General features: G+C 36.6%; 1 protein-coding gene across 1 annotated transcript in view; it reads right to left on the reverse strand.

Moving 5' to 3' along the window:
• Nucleotides 1-20,506, reverse strand: part of LOC113231437 — an 81,262-nt gene that overhangs the window by 6,391 nt on the left and 54,365 nt on the right. The window contains exon 2 of the mRNA XM_026465757.1: nt 780-898. Within this exon, the coding sequence (XP_026321542.1) occupies nt 780-898 (119 nt within the window). The remainder of the gene's footprint in view (nt 1-779; nt 899-20,506) is intronic.

Genomic DNA, 20,506 nt, shown 5'->3' on the forward strand with positions numbered 1-20,506 from the left:
TGTTGGTATATATAGGACAATGAGTCGGTTATGCCTAGCCAAGCAAACATTACACACTACAAATTACACATTACAAACTTATTAATACAGATTTTGTGTCTTATAGAATTTCACAATTTAAAGTACATCGGTTTCACGTTTATAAGTTCCACGTTTAAAATGCGTTTGTAATTTATTATGTTTTCTCTCATAGGCGGTGCATAAGGCGGTAGTTCCGGTCGTTTGTCAGCGACGTGGCGGGCAGCACCTGAGGCGCGGTTAATTGCGAAACCACGTTAATGCCGCGCCGAAATGATCAACTGTTTCCTGCTCCCAGCTCCGGGACTATAATGCTCATTTTTCCCCTTTTCTCGCTCGTTATACAAAGTTGTTTTGTTTTTTAGTTGTTGTTAATGAAACTTAATAGCTGTTTTATAGTTGTGAAATTAACTTGCTTTTGTGTCTTGTTTAGACCTTTTAATATACCGTTTTTCACGGGATACTAGGCCACGCAGTACAAAGATGTGAAAGTTTATAATATCGGTAAGAAGTTAAAAAGAAGACTGTACCGTTAGAGGCCGTTAAAACTTTAGCATTGTGCTTTCACTTATAAACACACTTACAGTACAGGAAGTTATTACATTCAGCTTTTTCCTAAATGGAATTTCGTGATAAAGTGAACATTTTTTGTGTCATTGAAGGAATCATTTTTACTTTTTTTTTACTTTCATTATTTTTATGCACTTTAATAGTTTGAATAGTGCGTATACTTTTAATATCTAGATAATATTATAATTTACCTTCTAGTGCCGGCCACCTCAACGACTTTGCAGCGCGATCGTTTCCACCAGCAAGGCTGTAGCGTCCAGTAAGAGGAGGACGCACTCCGCGCCCAACCTTCCTCCGGGAACAAAAGCACCTGTAACAAATCACATCGTATACTATCTTAGTTATTAGGTACATTTTTCAGATGCAAAATGGAGTGGAACAATCAAAAGCCAATAAATTCGTATTCGTAATACAAATTTAGAAAAGTGAAAATAAAATTAGCAAAATAGGCTGCCATTTTGAATTTATGTTTGCTTAGTTACCACTCACAAATATAAGATTACAATTGGCAACTGTGTTTCTGATATTTATTATAAGTATTATATATAATGATATTCATAAAAAAAATTTAGCATTATATCTTCATGTGTTTATTAATTATTAATAACTGCTAGTGCTGGATAAATACCGTTGCATAAAGAAGGATTCTATTCTATTTTACAAAATTCACGGTAAATTATTTGGAACCGGTAATCAATAGAAACAATTTCAATTTCCATTAAGAACAAAGTAGAGCAATAACACCACAAACTTGATCGTTTGCAAAGTCATAAGGCGCCGAATTTGCATCGATGTTATCTTGCCAATCGGAACCAAAATTCCTCAAGGCAATATTTTACCAAAACTGCTATCTTCCATCTAAAGAAAACTGGAGCAGCGCCTCTCGAAACGTCGAGTATGAATTAACTAAATTAGAAAAGTTTACAAGCCTTTCGACGGGTTGAAAAATAGCTTTTTGACTAAAACTAATATTGCAGGCGAGAAACAAAACAGAGAGGAGTTGTAACAAAGTTGTTTCGCAACGGAGTTAGAGCCGCGGGCGGGAGGCTATATGAACACGGCGGTTTGCGTTTTCGTTTTCAACCGGAACATTTCCGGCTGCAATGTCATCGATAACGTAAACGCGGAAGCGAGCAGACGACGCAACTCGCTCGATTGGATGCTAGCATTTCGTTCTCATTTTCTTCGCTGCGGCATTGGTATTTTTTTTCTCGTAAAGAGTTTTCCTTCTTTCGACAATATTGCGCTAGTTTCAAAGAGGCGGAGTCGAGTGGGACGAAATCGCTTTCACATTGAGTGAGCACACTAATGATCGAGTTCCGCACACGTTGTCTGCTGCAGGGGCTGGTCCCGACGACGATAGGGAAGGAGACACTCGCGTCCGCTGTCGACCCTTTGACGAATGTAACTACTGGTTAATGGATTTAAAAGCATTTCATTGTTCGAGAATATAAATTCAAAATCAACATTGAATACTTTTACTGTCTCTGTGCCTGATGCAGTCAAGTGCATTACTTGATAATAGATGGAGCGGATGCCAGTTTCAATGAATAATACTTTTGCTATAGCAAAGAAAATCTACCGTACGTAGAAACGTATTTCAGTTACCTTTTCATTATTACCAAAAATGCTAAATTTTGGGATACATATTACTGTTGATAATTTCGTTTAATTTTTTTATAATATCGCACAATTGAAACTATTTTCAGAAACATTAAAGTTAATTTCCCGAAAGTTGACTATTTATTATATTATTATAGTATAATATAACAATTTATTTTTCTTTTATATTTGAAACTAATACAAAAGAAAAATAATTTGAATTGAATTTAAATATTGTTGTTGTTGCATTAAATATAGCTTCAAATGGAGCCGATAGAAGGATCCAGTTAATTTAGGCAAGTTTTGAAATTATTAATAATTATTAATTATTTTTCGTAGAGAAAATGGGAAGTGGAATTTTTTTAAGAGATACGTCGTTCAAGTAATGACTCATGTCTAGTTTATAACTGAAAGTTGCACAGCATGCTAAGGAAATGACGAAGTTCAGACTTTCTCTCAGAGATATCATTAGAATGTAGTGACTCACCTGAGAACTAGTACCGACATAGCTTTAAACATGAGGGAGTAGGAAAGAACCCATAATCGCTGGTGCAAGACGGCGCGACTATCTGCGTAACTTGGAAGTAACAAGATGCGTAAATCTTCAGGAGTGCCCAGAGGACTAAGGCGACCTGATAGTTACGATGACAATAATTAACGAAGTTGAAAAAAACGTAATTTATTAAAAAATGCGGCTGAAACGTAATTTTTAGATGTCTTGAATAGGATTATTTATTAAGACATTGACAGATAATTTATTACCTACAAGTCAGCTGACATTTATTCAGACTACAAAAGAAATAAGTATAAGCGGAGGGAACATAAATCATTAACATTTCTGACATCGCCGGATACTAACATGATATTAATTTATTAACCTTCAACGTTCGCGGAAGGTGAAAAAGCTAATTTAAAAATGCATAGTAAGTAATGCGTGAAGTCTTGGGATTTTAAATTGTCTGAGGCCTTTGACTTGGTGCGCTATGGTGAGTTAAGTCTACTATTGGGTAATTTTTCGAAAAATTTCAAATACTGGAAATTTTTCCGGTGAATTAAATTGCCTAGAGGCTTCGCTAGCCGTAGTCTAGAGATATCATATCAAGTTTTATTTGGCGTGAATCATAATATTGAAAATAAAATTTCGAATTTTCAGTCAAGTAAATCGATGACTGAATAAATTGTAAATATTCGTTATACGATAAAGCTTCCATGTTTTACAGCTACGTACGTAATTTTACCACAGTACATTTAAATTTTGCAGCTAAAACGTGAAAAAGGAACATAAAAATACACTTCAACGTTCTGCACAAATTACTAAAACTACAAATTCCGTTTTTACACGTTATTGGCCGGTTTTTTCAGCTTTCGAAGTCATTAATATTCAAAAGTCCGTTGTCGACGCGTCAACGCTTGGGCCGCCCGATCACTCGAGCTCCGTCCAATTACGACCACGGGCCGTGAGCACGACGTTAATTACTTGTAGCGTGCTTCGTAAACGCACTCAATGGGACGAGATGCGCGCTCCATGCTCGATTGCTATGAAATATTCGCAGGTAACTGGATTTGGCTAAACCTCGGATCTGCTAGTGGGATAAAAAGTAGTTTAAAATATACAAATTTTAAATTTATTCGAGAGAATGAGTCGCCTTCATAAAACCCTGTATAATGTAATTTAATAAATAATAAATAAGAGATATCTCCCCTACCGGCATAATTAAAGAAATACCAGCACAAAATGCTGACTAAAATGGACTAAAAAGAAAGATGCATTGACGTTAAACACTCACGCTAATCAACGTAAATGCACATCAAATGCGATTGAATGTGTATTTATCCCGATCTCGTACACGTATACACGCACTATAAGTTTCCGGAATGAATAAGAAAAAAATACTATAAATGGTCAGAAATTAATTTATTGTTTCTCAAAATATTCTCCGTTAGCTTTAATGCACTTTTTCATACGAATGAACCAATTTTGAAAACATTTATGCCACTCCACCGTGACAATTTCTGAAACATATTTTTCATACTCGTCGACAGCCTCTTCTTCTTCTTCAGGTGATGAAAATCGTTGACCGCGTAACTGGTTCTTAATTTTTGGAAATAAATAAAAGTCACAAGGTGCCAGGTCGGGACTGTATGCGGGATGGCTCATAAGGTCAACGTTGTTCACCTTCAAAAATTCATTTATATGTTTGGCCGTGTGAGAACTGGCTTATCGTGGTGCAAGATGATACGGCGTTCACGGTTATTTTTACGGAGTTTGTCAATAACTTCCGGCAAACAAATGGTCGTGTATCAATCACTATTCACGGTACAACGAGTCTCCAAAGCAACAGTAGCTATGTGTCCAGTTTTATTAAAAAAAGAAGCAATCATCCCCTTAGAGGCACTTTGTACGCGCGCCACTTTGGTTGGTTTCGGCTCATCTCGATAGACTCATATGCTCGATTGCTGCTTTGTTTTGGGATCGTAACTATAAATCCATATTTCGTTACCTGTTACTATGTCCCACACCAAATTTGACGCCCCTCCGTTGAATCTGGTAAGCATGGCATTGCACCAAGTGACGCGATCCGTTTTTTGAGCCTCAGTCAAATTGTGTGGAGAGAGAACAGCTTTTTCACACTCAAATGTTTGTGTAGTTATTGATTGTTCATACCTATGCCTAACGATGCCCGAATCTCATGGTGTGTCACATGCCTGCCTGTTTTGATAACACGGCGCACAGCACCGACGTTTTTGTTGTTCACAGCAGTGGACGTGCGACCATCACGAAATTCGTTACTGGGATTCACACGACCGTGTTTGAATTCTGCAAACAAGCTATAAATAGTCCTCTTGCATGGTACTTTATCGCCAAAAGCAGGTTGAAGCCGAGCGAAGCTCCGCTGAGTTGTTAACTTACACTTAAAGTCGTAGAAAATCATACTACGAAAATTTTCACGAGTTAAATCCATGGCGATGTAGACAACCAATCTCTAAAATGACGCCACAATGTAAAAACAAGTGACAGTCAGATGAAACAAACTGTATTGCCAAAGAGTTTGCATATTCATAATTTGACTTGCCGTCATAGTGACGCTATATTTTGTTTTGACATTAATAAGTTCCTAAGGAACTTCAAACTTTTTGAGGATAATTTACTTGTACCCGTAAAGTATATAGCTAGTTTGCTATCTTTTAATATTATGGATGCTGTTATAGAAGATATAACACAGTCCCAAGACAAGCTCCTACTTTAAGTAGCAACATTATACTACTTTTACTAACCATAATTAAAGCTGAAAAACCGACAACAGAAAAGTCTAATCGTTTTCATGTAGTACATCAAAATATTCAAGGCTTTTCTTGCAAAACATTAGAAATAAGCCTTTTTTTGCACGATATTTCCGTTCACGTGTTTTGTGTTACAGAACACTGGCTGAAAGACTATGAAGCAATTATAACATAAAAAATTATGTAATAGTCAGTTCGTTCATAAGAAAGAACTGAAGTAGAGGCGGAGGATTACTATTGAACGGAACCTAAAATTTAAAGAGTGTAAGGATATCACAGATCTTTCTACTGAACGAACTATTGAGATTTCATGTGTGGAATTGGATCAGTATGTCGTCTTCTAATTTTAATTCTCTGCTAATTTTAACGAGTTTGAATTAATTATGGAAGATAGTTTAAAGCGGATTTTTCCAACCAAAAAAACGTAGTAATATATGGTTCTTTCAATGTAAACCTGTTGGAAAGCTGTTCTACTTCTGTAAGACTCATTAAGTTATTTAAAAGTTTTAACTTGATTAATCTTTTCTTACGACCAACTCGCCTCACTGCCTCCTCTTCTACTTGTATTGATAACATCTTTTGTAATACAGACGCAGTGTCTAAATCAATAATAAATTGCTTAAGATCAGACCATAGTGCCCAATTGGCTTATTTTATTTGTAAAATGAGCAAGAAGGTAGACCAATTTCTCTGCAGACCGATTACCACAGGACGAATGATTAGATTACAAAATAATATCGGCAATACTTTAAATTCCCTGCCCCATATATCGGAGGTTCCAAATACTTTACATAGCACGATATTTAATTTAATTAAAAATGAAATTGATAACGTATTTAAATCGAACACATTAACTTTCCATAGAGAGACTAAATTCAACGACTGGGCAACAGTAGGTATTGATAAGAGTAGGTCTCGTTTGTATGAGCTATATGCTATGAAAACTTATAATACTAATTCCAAGTTTATAGAATATGTTAGAAATTATTCAAAAATATTTAAAAAAGTATGTGTAGCTGCTAATGTTAAATTTCACAGAGACAAAATTAGACAGTCGATAAATAAATCTAAAACTACTTCGAGCATAATAAATAAAGGGTCAGGCAGGGTTAAACAACACGATAGAGATATAGTTTTAGAATTAGACGGTAAACTTATAAAATCCAAAGACAAGGTAGCTCAAGCTTTTGAATCGTTATATTCGGAAATTGCTGTGAACACTACAAAATCATTAAATTCCTCCCCTTCTCTTGCTATTGCTCTCGTAAAGAAAAATGTTAACGTTTGTGGCAGTTTATTTAATTTTCGTCATGTTAATCCACAAGACATCATAAAAGCTTTTAAATCTATACATGTAAAAAAACTGAAGATCTTTGGGGGCATATAAACTAAAGTCAGAGACTCAGTTATTGATTTAATTTCCCCATATTTAGCGGTAGCTTTCAATAGGTGCGTTGACGACGGTATTTTTCCCGATTTAAGGAAATACAGCAAGGTTATTCCCTTATTCAAAAGCGGTAAGAAAGTTGATCCTAGCAACTATAGGCCCATTTCAATTTTACCAGCTTTAAGTAAAATATTCGAAAAGGTTATGCTGATTCAATTACTGTCCTATTTCGGTAGGAATCATATTTTTCATAGTCAACAATACGGGTTTACTAGTGGTAGATCGTCTAGCGATGTGGGGGTAGTGTTACTAAAACACATCTTTGATGCTTGGGAAAGGTCCCAGAACGCTATTGGTGTTTTCTGTGATCTCTCAAAGGCATTTGATTGCGTTGAACATATTACTCTTATTAGGAAGCTGGAATATTACGGTGTAAATGTTAAGGCGTCGGAACTTGTCTCGTCATATCTCAACAGTAGATTCAGAAAGTAGACATAAATGGAGTGACTTCTTTGGGTTCCCAGTAAAAATGGGTGTTCCACAGGACTCCACACTTGGACCTTTCTTATGTCTGATTTATATTAATGATCTGCTACTCTCTGTTAAGGACCATTGCGAAATAGTATTGTTGGCTGACGACACATCCTTGATTTTTAGAACAGACAGACATGACATTAACTATGACCATATTAATGATACCCTCTCTAAGGTAGTTTATTGGTTTAATGCTAACAATTTATTGCTAAATGCCAAGAAGGTAAAATGTGTTAAATTTACCTAATGTAAAATCGACTAGTTCAAGCATAGAAAAAAACGGAGAAAAGTTAGACCTTGATAATAAAGCAGTCTTCTTGGGAATGACCTTAGATAGTAAACTTCAATGGTTTCCACATATATCTTCCCTGGCCAGCAGATTAAGCTCCGCTGCATACGCAGTTCGCAGAATGCGTGAGCTTAACGATGTTAGTACTGCTAGACTAGTTTACTATAGTTACTTCCATAGTATAATGTCCTACGGGATTCTTATGTGGGGTAAAGCGGCAGATATTCAAACCATATTTGTATTGCAAAAACGAGCGATTCGTTATGTGTACCGTCTAGGCTATCGGGTTTCTCTCAGATAAAAGTTAGGAGACTGGTATCATGGCTGTGGCATCATGGTACATTTACTCAAATATTTTACATGCCCGTAAAAATATGCATAATTTCAATTAGAAAGAAGATATCCATAATACTAGCCTTAGAGCTAAGTCCAAACTCATGGTACCACGATTTCGTTTAACCACGGTAAACGACTCCTTTATGGGGAAATGTATATGTTTTTACAATAAGATTTCGGAATATATATAAAGATTATCATTTCCTGAGTTTAAAAACTACATTAAAAATATTTTGCTTGAAAAGTCATATTACAAAATTGAAGACTACGTATTAGATAAAGATATATGGAAAGACGACACGGCTCCAGAAACCACACAAATTTGATTCAAAGTGTATTCCATAGCATTTAAGTTTATTTGAAAAGTGCAATCCCTAGAGTTTCTAGCTCGTTCTTCTCAGGGAAGTCAGCGTACTGAACGAGCAGTAGCTTAATGTAATACATTACATTACAATGTAAATGTGACGTTTTCAATTGTAAATTTATTGTACGGAATAAATGATCCTGGACTTTGACTTTGACTTCGTTCCATTTTCAAATGTTGCAATTACTTTTTAAATATTGCTTATATAAGTGGCCAGTTCCGGAAACTAATAGTGCGCCTTATGTAATATAATTTCTTTATGTGACTGAAGGTTGCATTGACAAATTGATGGATAGCACTGGCAATCCCGTTTGGCTGCCTGTCGGCTTTGTGCCATTCGTTTTGTAATTGAATAAACTTCATGGAAACTCGCGCATCGTTGGCCAATAACTGTCAACTAATTTAACATTTTTCATGTATTTAACTAGACTTATGTATGTATATCAATAAGCCAGTCATAATAGTACGCAGTTTCAAGTAAAATAAAATATCGATTTTTAAAGTACGTTTTATTAAGTACTGTGAGGTTAACACAGCTCAATAGCGAGAACATCTATGAATTATAGGTTCATTAAGTACGACTTCGCCATAAGTTTTGCCTTGATATAATTATAGTAAAATACAGACTCAATACACAGAAATTAAAGTAATTGTACTGTGCCACTAAATATTAAATAAATAAAAGTAGCAGCTCTTATTACGTTTCAAAATATGGTGCTTTTCTTCTTTACGCTTTTAGTACTTTGTTTTGAAACAACATTCATATGATTGTAATCATTCAATTTACTTCAGAAATCTGTCCTGTATATAAAGAGTAAAAATACACGGGGCAGCTCCGGCGAATAAGAATCAATTTCTCGGTACTATATCAAAATATATTAAATTCTTGCGTCTCTTGTACTACAAATATTTTTAGCATAAAATATGCATAGAATATTTTACCAGAATTTATTTTTACTGACCGGGGATGTCCGAGCAGTGTAAACACACAGTACATATTATGTAAATGTAGACCAAAACTATCTCTACGCAGCTTCAACAGAAATATGTCCTTATTTTTATTTTCGCAGTCCCTATTCCCGTACTTTATATCTCATTTTTCATTTCGACAGAAATGCAGATTGCATCGGCCAAGTCGATAGTCACGTCCTAACTCTCGACGCCACTCCACTCGCTCGCTCGCTGCTGCATTTAGTCGACACTAGAAGAGACCTCTCCAGCGACTTGCCAACAAACTTTGTTACTAAATTGAGGAGCCAACTTCAAATACTGCCTGGAATTATTGTGTATTTAGCATTAGAGCCGTTTGGCAGCTAAGGGATAACGGGACGTATGAGATAGACAGCAGCGTCTCCCTGTGTATATAGATTGCACTTTTACTGCGACAGCTAATGTGTTTCACTTGCCAAGGAGACTTTAAGGAGACTGGTATCATGACTGTGGCATCACTCAATCATCAGTACATTAACTCAAATATTTTGTATGCCCGTAAAAATATACATAATTTCATTAAGAAAGATGATATAATATTAACCTTAGTCCAAACTCATGGTATCATGATTTCGTTTAACTAAGGTAAACGATTCTTTTATCTTTAAAGTAGCTTAAAAAATGACGTTTTCAAGTGTAAAAATTGTACCTATGGGATAAATGATTATTTGACTTTGACTTTGACTAAGTGATAAGGGTTAATCTCTTCTTATTTGAACAATATAAATATAAATCAACATTGCTCACAGATTGATGTATTAAAAAAATCTTAAACTGATAAATTAGCTGTTGTTAATCGTGATTATATAATTCATGTTGTATATTTTGTTGGTAAATATTTGTCTTGTCGCTTTCTGTTCATTTCATTACTCCGCGGTCGCGCCCAGAGTCGGCGCTCAACGTAATTGGATTTAGTCTGGACTATGAATACGACGTGAGGATTACTGCCTAAGGGATTTACTAATGCAAGATTTTTCTATCGGAAAGGTAAATTTAATGGTCCCCAGTTTTATTTGCTTTCCTTTCTATACCATGTAAATTTACTGGATACCTGGCAGAACCAAATTATATGTAGCGTTATGTTATATTGAACTTCTTCAATAGAATAGACAACAACATTTTTAAGGAAAATTATTATTTTTCCTTCTCCGTGTAAAGGTTCCTTATCCAATTTTATGCGGAGAACTCCTTCTTAACTATTTATTTACTGCATTTTTTGCGTTGAACATTCAATTTTTTATTGTTGACATGATATCAATGTCTATCTCGATAAGGCCATTCGGGAAGTTTGATCGGACACGATCGTGTCTTCGGTGTTTGCTCGATTAATGCCGTTTGCTTAGGACACGTCGATGTCGGATATCGCCATGATATTGATTTATGACACGTACTTGAGCCAGGCGAACCTAAGAGCTCTAGACACTGCGTGTGCTGTGCGCGCTGTGGCGCGGTTAATAAAATTTACGCCACTTCAAGTGTTGTATAAAAATGTTTTATTTGCAAATTTAGATATATTGAAATTTCAGTTTTTTATAATCAGATACACGATAATATAATTAATTGTTTATTATTAGTGGGATTACATATAGTACCACGACGTGTTTGTGTATAAGTACATTTTGCTCGACCGTGTAGCCAAAAAAGCATACTGTACTTTGAAACACTGACGGTGTCGGTGACTTAACTCTTTGCACTAGATGAGTTTGATTCCCGGAAGGCCCAATTTGGAAAATAAACTTAGTAGCAGTAGAGCTCCGTGTGAAAGAGTACGTCCAGGGGGGTACTGCCACGTTACTTATTTCTGCCGCCAAGCAGTAATGTGACAATTATCTGCGTTCCGGTTTTGAAGGGTAAGGGTGCTGGTGAAATTATAGGCACGTGGAACTTCTCAACTTATGTCTCAGGGTGACAGGCGCAGTGGCAGTGCACCTCAGATCGTTGCGATTTAAAGCTCTGAGTGGCACTGCAACTGTTATGGACAGGCGTGTAGCTTACCACCGAGCACACGACTTGTTCGTCCCGTCACTTGAAATTATAAACAAAAAAGAAAAAACTTTTACAAAAAAAAACTCCACTAGTTCGTTGTAATTATTAATGTAAACATCGAACACTTACAAAAAATACCTTCGATCTGGCCAGAGTCGAAGCGACGTCTTCTAGCAAACCATGCCAGACGCTATGCCAACTAAGCCATGAAACGAATCAGCGGACCTCACGAATTTTTCTATGTGCTTGTTTGTCGGAACTTTCTATTTGGTTTTCAACGACTTTTTAGCCGACTAATTAGAAGGTATTTATGGAAATATTTATTGTTATTAACCATATAACGATAGTGACAAAAGCGAAATAAAAGTATAACGTAAACAGAATGCGCGTGCCATATAAAATCAGTTTATAATTATAGGTACTGCAAAATAGTAATTATCGAAAAGTAACAAAAATCCAATAATGGTATAATGGGAATCAATATAAGTAAACAACAATAATTGTTGTTTGTTCGCAATCAGAACCTCGTAATTGGCTCGGCGAGCGAGTTGCAATAATATAATTTCTTGTGCAATTTTATATCTATATTTTAGGTGCTACTTTTGGTGAACGAAATGTTAAATATGTAGAAATTTTTTTAACACACCACGCCAATCGATGGCACGTGACTTGTGGATTCCAATGAAATCGTCCTTAATTATTTATCATAGACATTTCTTAACTGGAAAATAATTACAAACACTTGATGTCTTTTTTATGATGTCAAGTGACAGGACGAACAAGTCGTGCGCCTGGTAGTAAGTCCATAACAGTTGCAAGTGCCACAAGTTGACAAGTCCCATATATCTGTAATTTCACCAGCACCCTTACTCTTCAAAACCGGAACGCAGCAATGCTCTCATTACTGCTATGTGGGAGAAATAATTAAGGGTATTCCCTAGGAATTCTCTTGTGGTGTTACGTTTAAGAAATAACTCCATAATTAACCAATTTTTTTAAAGAGATCTTTTAGCATATGGTAATCGACAACATATAATGACGTCAATGTGTATATATATATATATATATATATATATATATATGTACACTAATAAAAATACACTTATATTGTAAACTAGTAAAAAGTGTACACTAGTAAATGTACACTTATATTGATTATTTTACTATGTATGCCTTATTACTTCGTTTTTATTATTATTGGTACTCGTACCTCAGTTTGTTAAGCGCGGTGACCCCGGAATGGCAACAGACATTACTTTGAGTCCAGTCAGATCGAAAAAAAAAAAATTGTGTTATATCTATTTATTCATTTATTGTTGGAGAACCAACAGCTTAAAACTCTTACTAAAAACAGGAATAGCAACCTACAGCTAATTACAGTATACTCCTCTAGTTTGTTATTACTATATCAATGATAATTACAAAGAGTAATTTCATTAAAAAAAAGTATGAAAATGTAGATAAAACATCATGATATTCAATAAGGAAATATTACTTCGTCTTTCTTTTATCGTAGTCGTTGTTTGATAATTATAAAATACTTATTAAGTGAAATGTAATACTTTGACATCCCGTCGAGTATCTCAGATCTCGGGTTCCGCTTGGAGAGAGGTTGGCTGGCAGAATTTAATTAACCTGTGCCGCATCGTTAATGGGCACGACACGAATCCCTTTAAAGGCTACTGTAGTTGACTCGCTATACATTGGTATACTGCATTTTAGTTAATTACTGTTATGTTAACCTCCTTATATTCCCTCATTAATCTTTCGTAGCTAATTCGTAGCATTTGCTACGATATCGTAGCCCTTTGTTTCTCGTGTCATTTTGTTTAATTGGCGGAAATCCATTGTGGTTACTCTGTAGCAAAATAATCCTTAATATCAGCAGTATAACTTCTACTATAGTGACTAAAACTTCACCCAACATAAAGTAACACGATACTTTTTTTTCTATCATATATAGGCCGAAGCCTTGGTCGGTAACGAACGCCCGCAGTCCGAAACTGAACGGGCAATTTCCCCTGTACAAAGGGATCTTGCGTTGACACCGCCCCTATACAGTGTGTAGCTAATACTCCAATCGGACGCTATTCGAACATAGTATCCTCAATTGGATTTTGTCCATACTAGACAATAATAGATGTGAATTTTCAGAGATTTTGAAAACGTAATTTGCTTTAATGGTGAAAGAAAACATTATGATAAAACCGGCAAAAATAGTGGTAATGACGAAATGGATGTTAGGACATGATTAGGACGAAATTGAAGAAGAACTCCTTACTTTTAAAGCCTAAGTTGTTGGTATACAAAACCCTTCAAATACAAGCATTAACCACACACACACACTCATACACGCTTATACAAACACACGTTACATTTAGTTTAGTTCATACATTTAAAATATTATATTACAAGCTTCTGCTTAATTTAGATACCAGTCTCCCACATAAATGGGTTCCCGCCTTGTCGTGGCGGGGGGGCTCTAGTAGCCGTGGTCGATTTCATCACACGGTGAAGCTAAGAGGAGTTCACGGGCCGGCCGATGGAGCAAGGTTGGAACGAGAAGAACCGCGCGGGCTCGTCTTGATCTAGGCCGAGCGATTCCGCGCGGACGCATGCGGGGAGGAGGGTCGAGGGGGAAGAGACGTGTCGGTGTGTCGTTGCCGCTCGTCCTATCCTCCGCGACCTTGGCGGGGCTGCACCGCTTAGGGTGCAGATGCAGTGGCGATGGGGCCGCGGGGGAAGAGACGTGTCCGTGTGTCGTTGCCGCTCGTGCTGTCCTCTGCGGCCGAATTTGGGCGATTGGCCCGTGCGGTGGGACTGGGACTCAGGACTCTCTACGGAGAATCCACGTGTATGCGCGTAAGATGTTGCGGCGGAGCCTACCAACAGATCCGCCGAGGGGGCTGGGGGAGCATTCTCTGAACTTCACAGTTGAGAGGATGCTGTCCTGGCCCCATGGCCCTGGCTAGCAGACTTGGGGGAGTTCGCTGCCCAGTAAGGAGGGGCCCGAGATGGAAGGCTCGTCTGGTGTTCGGCGAGCCTTACATTTGGAGTCGGGGGACCGTTGTGTCTCCCTTCTCAGGGAGGGGCTGCGCTGGGCGCGGCCAGCCGCTGGTGTAAGCGCGGACGAGCGATAGCGCACCCGTGCCTCTACTTGCAGCGGCGAGGAGGAATCAGCGGCGAGGAGGGTTCAGCTAGTCCCACATAACCCCGGCTCTACCTGTCTGCTCTTTTGCAGATTCCCACGGGTAATAAAAAAAAAGTACCAGTCTCTTACAAGCATTATGTAAACACAATTTTTGTGTACTATATTTTGGTACGCTGTTATGTTTGTGGAGAAAAGTAAATACATTATTATATTATTACTATTGAAGAAAAAGATAAAATCTTGATTTGAAGCAATGTGATAGAAGACTCGTGGTTTGATACAGTACAATAAGTACATGCTTTGAGATACATCTGTAATATTACGACTTTTTTTAGAACATATAAGTGCATTTAACCTTCTTGTCACCTGATAGAACGTGACGATTAAGTCGACGATGGAGCATGCACATCAAGTTTTTTTTATAATACCAAGTGACGGTAAGTGGTGGTAAGCGACACGCCTATACATAACAGTTGCAGTGTCAGTCAGAGCTTTAAATCGCAAAGATCTTAGGGTCACTACCAATGCGCCTGTCACCCTGAGGTATAAGTTGACAACTCCCATGCGCCCGTAATTTAACCAGCACGCTTGCCCTTCCAAACCGGGACGCAGTATGCTCACATTACTGCTTGGCGGAAGAAATAGGTAAGGTGGGAGTTCTTCCCTGGACGAACTCTTTCATAAGGAGCTCTTGCTTTGAAAAAGTCCAATTTATAACGTTAAGGGAATAAGTCTGCAGACAGGGAATTCCACTCCATAGCCGTTCGCCATAAAAATGTGGGAAACGTAACATTGGAATATACCCCGGTGATTTTGTTGTTGTTGTGTATTTATAGCTCAGTCTTTAAAGGCTCAGTCACTGTTGTGTAAACAGAGGACGAAATTACAGGTACATGGAACTTGTCGACTTACGTCTCAGGGAGTCGGGCGCAGTGGCGGTGCCACTCGGATCTTTGCGATTTAAAGCTCTGAGCGGCACTGCAACTGTTATGGACAGGCGTGTCACTTACCACCAGGCGCACGGCTTGATCATCCCGTCACTTGGTGCTATAAAAAAAAAGATGTGTAAATACACAATACATATACACTTTAGCGTGGCAGTGTCGTCTGATCCATTATAAAAATAATTAAGATTGTGTTTTGAGTGTTCATAAATTATAATGACACATGAAGAACCCATATCAAAATCGATAGTTAAGTTGATTTACATATTTCTTTATTAATATGTTTTTACAATAATTATTTGGCCTAAACTTGTATTACTAAAGTATAGGTTTATACTATTTGGCACCCTGCCATGGGGATCTGATCCTAAAATGTAGTCCTAGTATGAAATAATGCTTTTAATATAATGTGTCTTTTCATATTAAATAGGAGGTTATATACCCTTACCTTTCTGTTTACATCTTGGCGGCAGAATTAGGTAAGGTGACAGTACTTCCCTGGACGAACACTTTAGAACGAGCTCTACTGCTCCAATATATTATTTATTTCGATTTAGTCCTGATTTATAGTAGAATTTGAATGCTAATTTGGATTTTAACAGAATTACGACACGTTTCAACAAGGGAACTAGTAAACAAAACATACACTGCTCTTGTTCTATTTGTTTTGGTGTACTGGTATTCTAGTGTGGGCAGGTGCATGGAGAATTAAGTATTTAGAACTTGGACGGCTTCAGAAATCGTTTCTGAAAGTTACATCAGAATTTTACAATTTTAGTGACGTTCTTTCAGCAAGGAAAATATTATATTACACGTAATCGGAAAACTTCAGGGATCAATGATATTTCTCCAAAAAATATAAATCAATTAACGATATAAAGCTCCGTCTTAGTAAATTCAAACTAATTTTACAAGAAAGCAATATACTAAACAATCTGTAATAGGGCAATTTCCATGTTAGTTTTCTCTATCTAATTTGGACCGCAATTTCTATTATTTCAGTATTCGAGTGTATCAGTATGAAATTCTAAATAATATTTCAGTATACTACACTTGAATATTAAGTAATATTTAATATAATATTCTAGAATATTTAAATAATAAAAATTGCTGCCGAAATTAGGTAGGGAAAATTAGTCTGAAAATTACCCAACAGAGTTACAAATTTATGAGATGAATATTACGACTGCAAAAACGCTTTAATAAAATGGCTACAATTTATTAAACTACGACGAAACTTTCAATTTACGGGACTTTTTCATTTACCGATATCCGCGGTATCGACTATCACTCGTAACTTTACATTTTTACTTTGTTTCTTTTTATACCCATACGCATACTTACCATTACACATACTCTCTTTAATACATACACTCACATACACACACCGTGGAGTTCGAACATTTTATATTTTAATTTAAAAAACAATGGTACCACTTTTGTACTTAAATATTTACACAGTATTATGTTAAATGTATATTTAATATACTGTATTGTAATGCGGAAGAGCGGGACTTAAAAGGTGTATCGAATCCATTTTATTGTGAACTAGGCGTAAGTAAAAGTAAACAAACTTTTAATACAGCCTTTATCGCAGACGTCTTCGTAAAGAGAGAATAAATAATTCATAACTGCCTCTGTGGCCGAACGGTTACCATACCGGACTGCCACGCAGAGGTCCCAGGATCGATTCCCGGGCCAGGAGAAATACCTATTTGTATGGCCTACATTTATTTCTCTTGTGAGTTTGTGTCCATGGCACCTGCGACACAGGGCTTCCCTAGTGCGGGGCTATGTTGATTGTGTGCGTTTTTATAGTCATAACGACCTTCCACTACAAAAATAGGTCTAACTAGATTTTTAATGCACAGGGAAAGTAAAATTCCCATTCCCAAGACGTTCCAAAGCCAGATAACTGTGTTAGGCTCTTTGAATTTTGTCAATGAATCAATTTGTTGAACGGCAGTTTTAATTGGAAGACAGAGAGCAAAATATATTGCCTGAAATAATTTCATTTGCGGTCTGATTGTGGGTATTATTCTTCATGTGGCGTTGCCTTGGTAACCGGACGACAACATGCACACTGCGAAGGGGTGGACGTTCCAAAAGCACAAATAAATCGGCCTCCCCAGAGGGCAACCCTTCACTTGTATGTAAGGAAAAACTTGTAAAATGCTTTAAGTGAGCACCAATACGGGTAATTTATAAGTTTTTGCGATGGCAGGATATACGAGTATAAAGATAATTGTATGTTTTGAACGTATGAAATGATAAGATTGTTTGTTTAAGATAACATAACTATTTACAAGAAGTACATTTTGTGAAATTACCGCAGTTTGTAGGAGCGTGTATAAATATTTCTTTTTAAAAAGCACTTAGAAGACATGAAACTCAATTTTTTCTAATTTATTGTAATTTTTTCTAACGTGCTAGGATTATTAATAAAAATAGTGTAAAATAATCCTGGTAATACAAGTACTCAATCTTATTTAAACAAAATAAGTTAATGTTTCCCATAACCTAAATTTTAACTTATTTGCACAGGCTGGTTTCTGTACATTTAATGTTGGGTGGTTTCAGTCTGTTTCGTCGAGCCATCATGTAGATTTTGTATACATAAATATGTATTAGGTAGGCTTAGGTAGTTTTATTTTGATTCATCTGTTATACTGCTGACAGGACGAACAAGTCGTGTGCCTAATGGTAAGCGACACGCCTGTCCCAAACAGTTGCAGTGCCACTCGGAGCTTTAAATCATAAAGATCTGAGGGGCACTGCCACTGCGCCTGAGATATAAGTTGACAAGTCCTATGTGCCTGTAACTTCACCAGCCTTTGTGTTTATTCGATCTTTATATCAATAATAACAAACTAGTCGAATAGTATTTTCGCATAAAAAATATTTTTATTGTAAATTGTAATGTAAAATTCAATTGAAAAGATAAGTATCAAGTATGAAGCTTCATTCGCATCACGCGTCTTTTCATTTGGTCAAGTATTGCTTATTTGGCAGTAACTGTTTCGGACGGATGTCGGACGGAGATCGAGAGTAGACCCCCAGTTCCGAATCCGAGAACGGTCCGGTTTATTTCTAGGTGTACAAGCGATATTCGTATTTTCTCGGATTCGAATTTGACGTAGCGCATAAGCGACATCCGAAGTGGGTCCGAGTTTTCTGGATGTGTGTCTCGGATTCGGAACGAATACAAAACGGATGCCGCGCTAATGGCTTCCTTTAACTTTTTTACAAAAATAAGTGCGTTTTTGTGGAAACGAACTTAGAATAGGTTACGACGGTTTCAATCGAATTCACGAATTGTATGTACAATCTTGTTTGTTGATGTGCTTTCTTTTCTTAAATACATTATTATTATTAAAAAAAGAACTAATTCAATTTTACGTAATAACGTGAATTTTTCATAGATTTTCAATTATTACCTTGGCTTTTGACAATTTTTAACATTCCAATATTATTTTGCTCACTATCGTTTACAACTTAAAAAAAGAATGTGTAGGAGCGTTATCAAAATTCACCTAATTTGTACGGGCAGTGGTTTACAGATATATGTAAATAACCTTTCAAAATTCCCTCTCGCAAAATTGAACCCTACATTGGCATAGTCCAGGAAGGACCAAAGCGACAGTTTGTATATATACATATATTGTGAGTGACCAAGCATTACATACCTGTAGATATCATATAAGTATATGTAAATTATGTAGTGGGATCGACACATACCCACAGACTGTATGAAAAAATATAATGCGTAATTAACGAGTTCGTAAACCTTTAGTTTTCCGTTTCTTTAAAGTGATGCAAATGCCTTAGTGTTTTAGAACCAATCGTATTTAGTATGAACAGCACGGAAAGAGACCATTTTAGTCCCAGTTCACATGTAACTCTTTCCCCAAATGACACGTCGGAGGGTAGCTTATCAGATAATTGGTTGCAACGAGAATGCATTGACGAATCCCTCGGCACTGATCTCCTACGTGACCTTTGCTGTGTTGCATGCGAAATCGCATGACGATTGACATGCAAATTGAACTGCTCAAATGGCGCAGAGTTCGTTTCTATATGAACGTTAATGCAGTAATCGTGCGCTCTTCGTATTGAAAGTGTAATATTGGTATTATCAAATTTTGTTTTGACTAGAATTTCCCCAAACTTAAAAATAAATTTAATTAGTATTATAGGAAATGAAACTATTTTTCCGGATTGAATTCGCGTATATTTGATTTTTTTCAAGCAAACCAAACAAACCAACGTTTGCGCAATCATGCGCAAAAAAATGGTATCTTGAGTATAATAACAGGAAGAATACCTCGGCTGCCTTCGGTAGGTTCATCGTGTTACACGTGGACACATAATAGTATTATAGTATTGTATATTGTACTCGCAAGAGAGTGGCGTCCCTGTTGGCCAGTGTGAGAGGCAGCACCAACAGTCTTCTAAAGGTGGCAAAGAGGATGGACAGCCCAATCCTTAAGTATTGGATGTCCATGAAAATGAACACTTTGCTTTCTACTAACATACTCGAAGTACCTACTAACACCATATGGGCATTTAACTATACCTACTGTCTTAAATAAAAAAGTTGTAAATTTAATTTCATGTAATAGTGTAATTTAATTTAATTTTTGTTTTGTTCTTATTTAATTGTTCTCCTTGTTTCTACTAACCTAACTCATAAGATTGTTAGTAAAAAATATGAACTTATTGGGCTGAGCAGAAATGAATTTGAATTTGAAAGTTTGAATTTGAAATATACCGACCGTTGTGGAGATTAGCGTGCATGCACAAACACAAAAATTCTGAAAGATGTTTTAGATTTAGCAGCGTGTCTTTAGTAAGAAATATTGACTTTTACTTCAAAATATTAACATTACAGACGTAGTTTCTTTACGATTGTATTATATGTATTGAAGTAAACTTATTTTGCAAAACAGCTGACGATCAAAGGAAGTCTAACTCTATTCATGTCTCTCCATTGATATTCATACTATCTCTGTAATATGCAAACAACCTATGTAATTCACATTACCGCGCATGC

Source organism: Hyposmocoma kahamanoa, unplaced genomic scaffold (genome assembly GCF_003589595.1).
Source record: "Hyposmocoma kahamanoa isolate Upper Pololo Valley unplaced genomic scaffold, ASM358959v1 65, whole genome shotgun sequence".
Classification (NCBI taxonomy): domain Eukaryota; kingdom Metazoa; phylum Arthropoda; class Insecta; order Lepidoptera; family Cosmopterigidae; genus Hyposmocoma; species Hyposmocoma kahamanoa.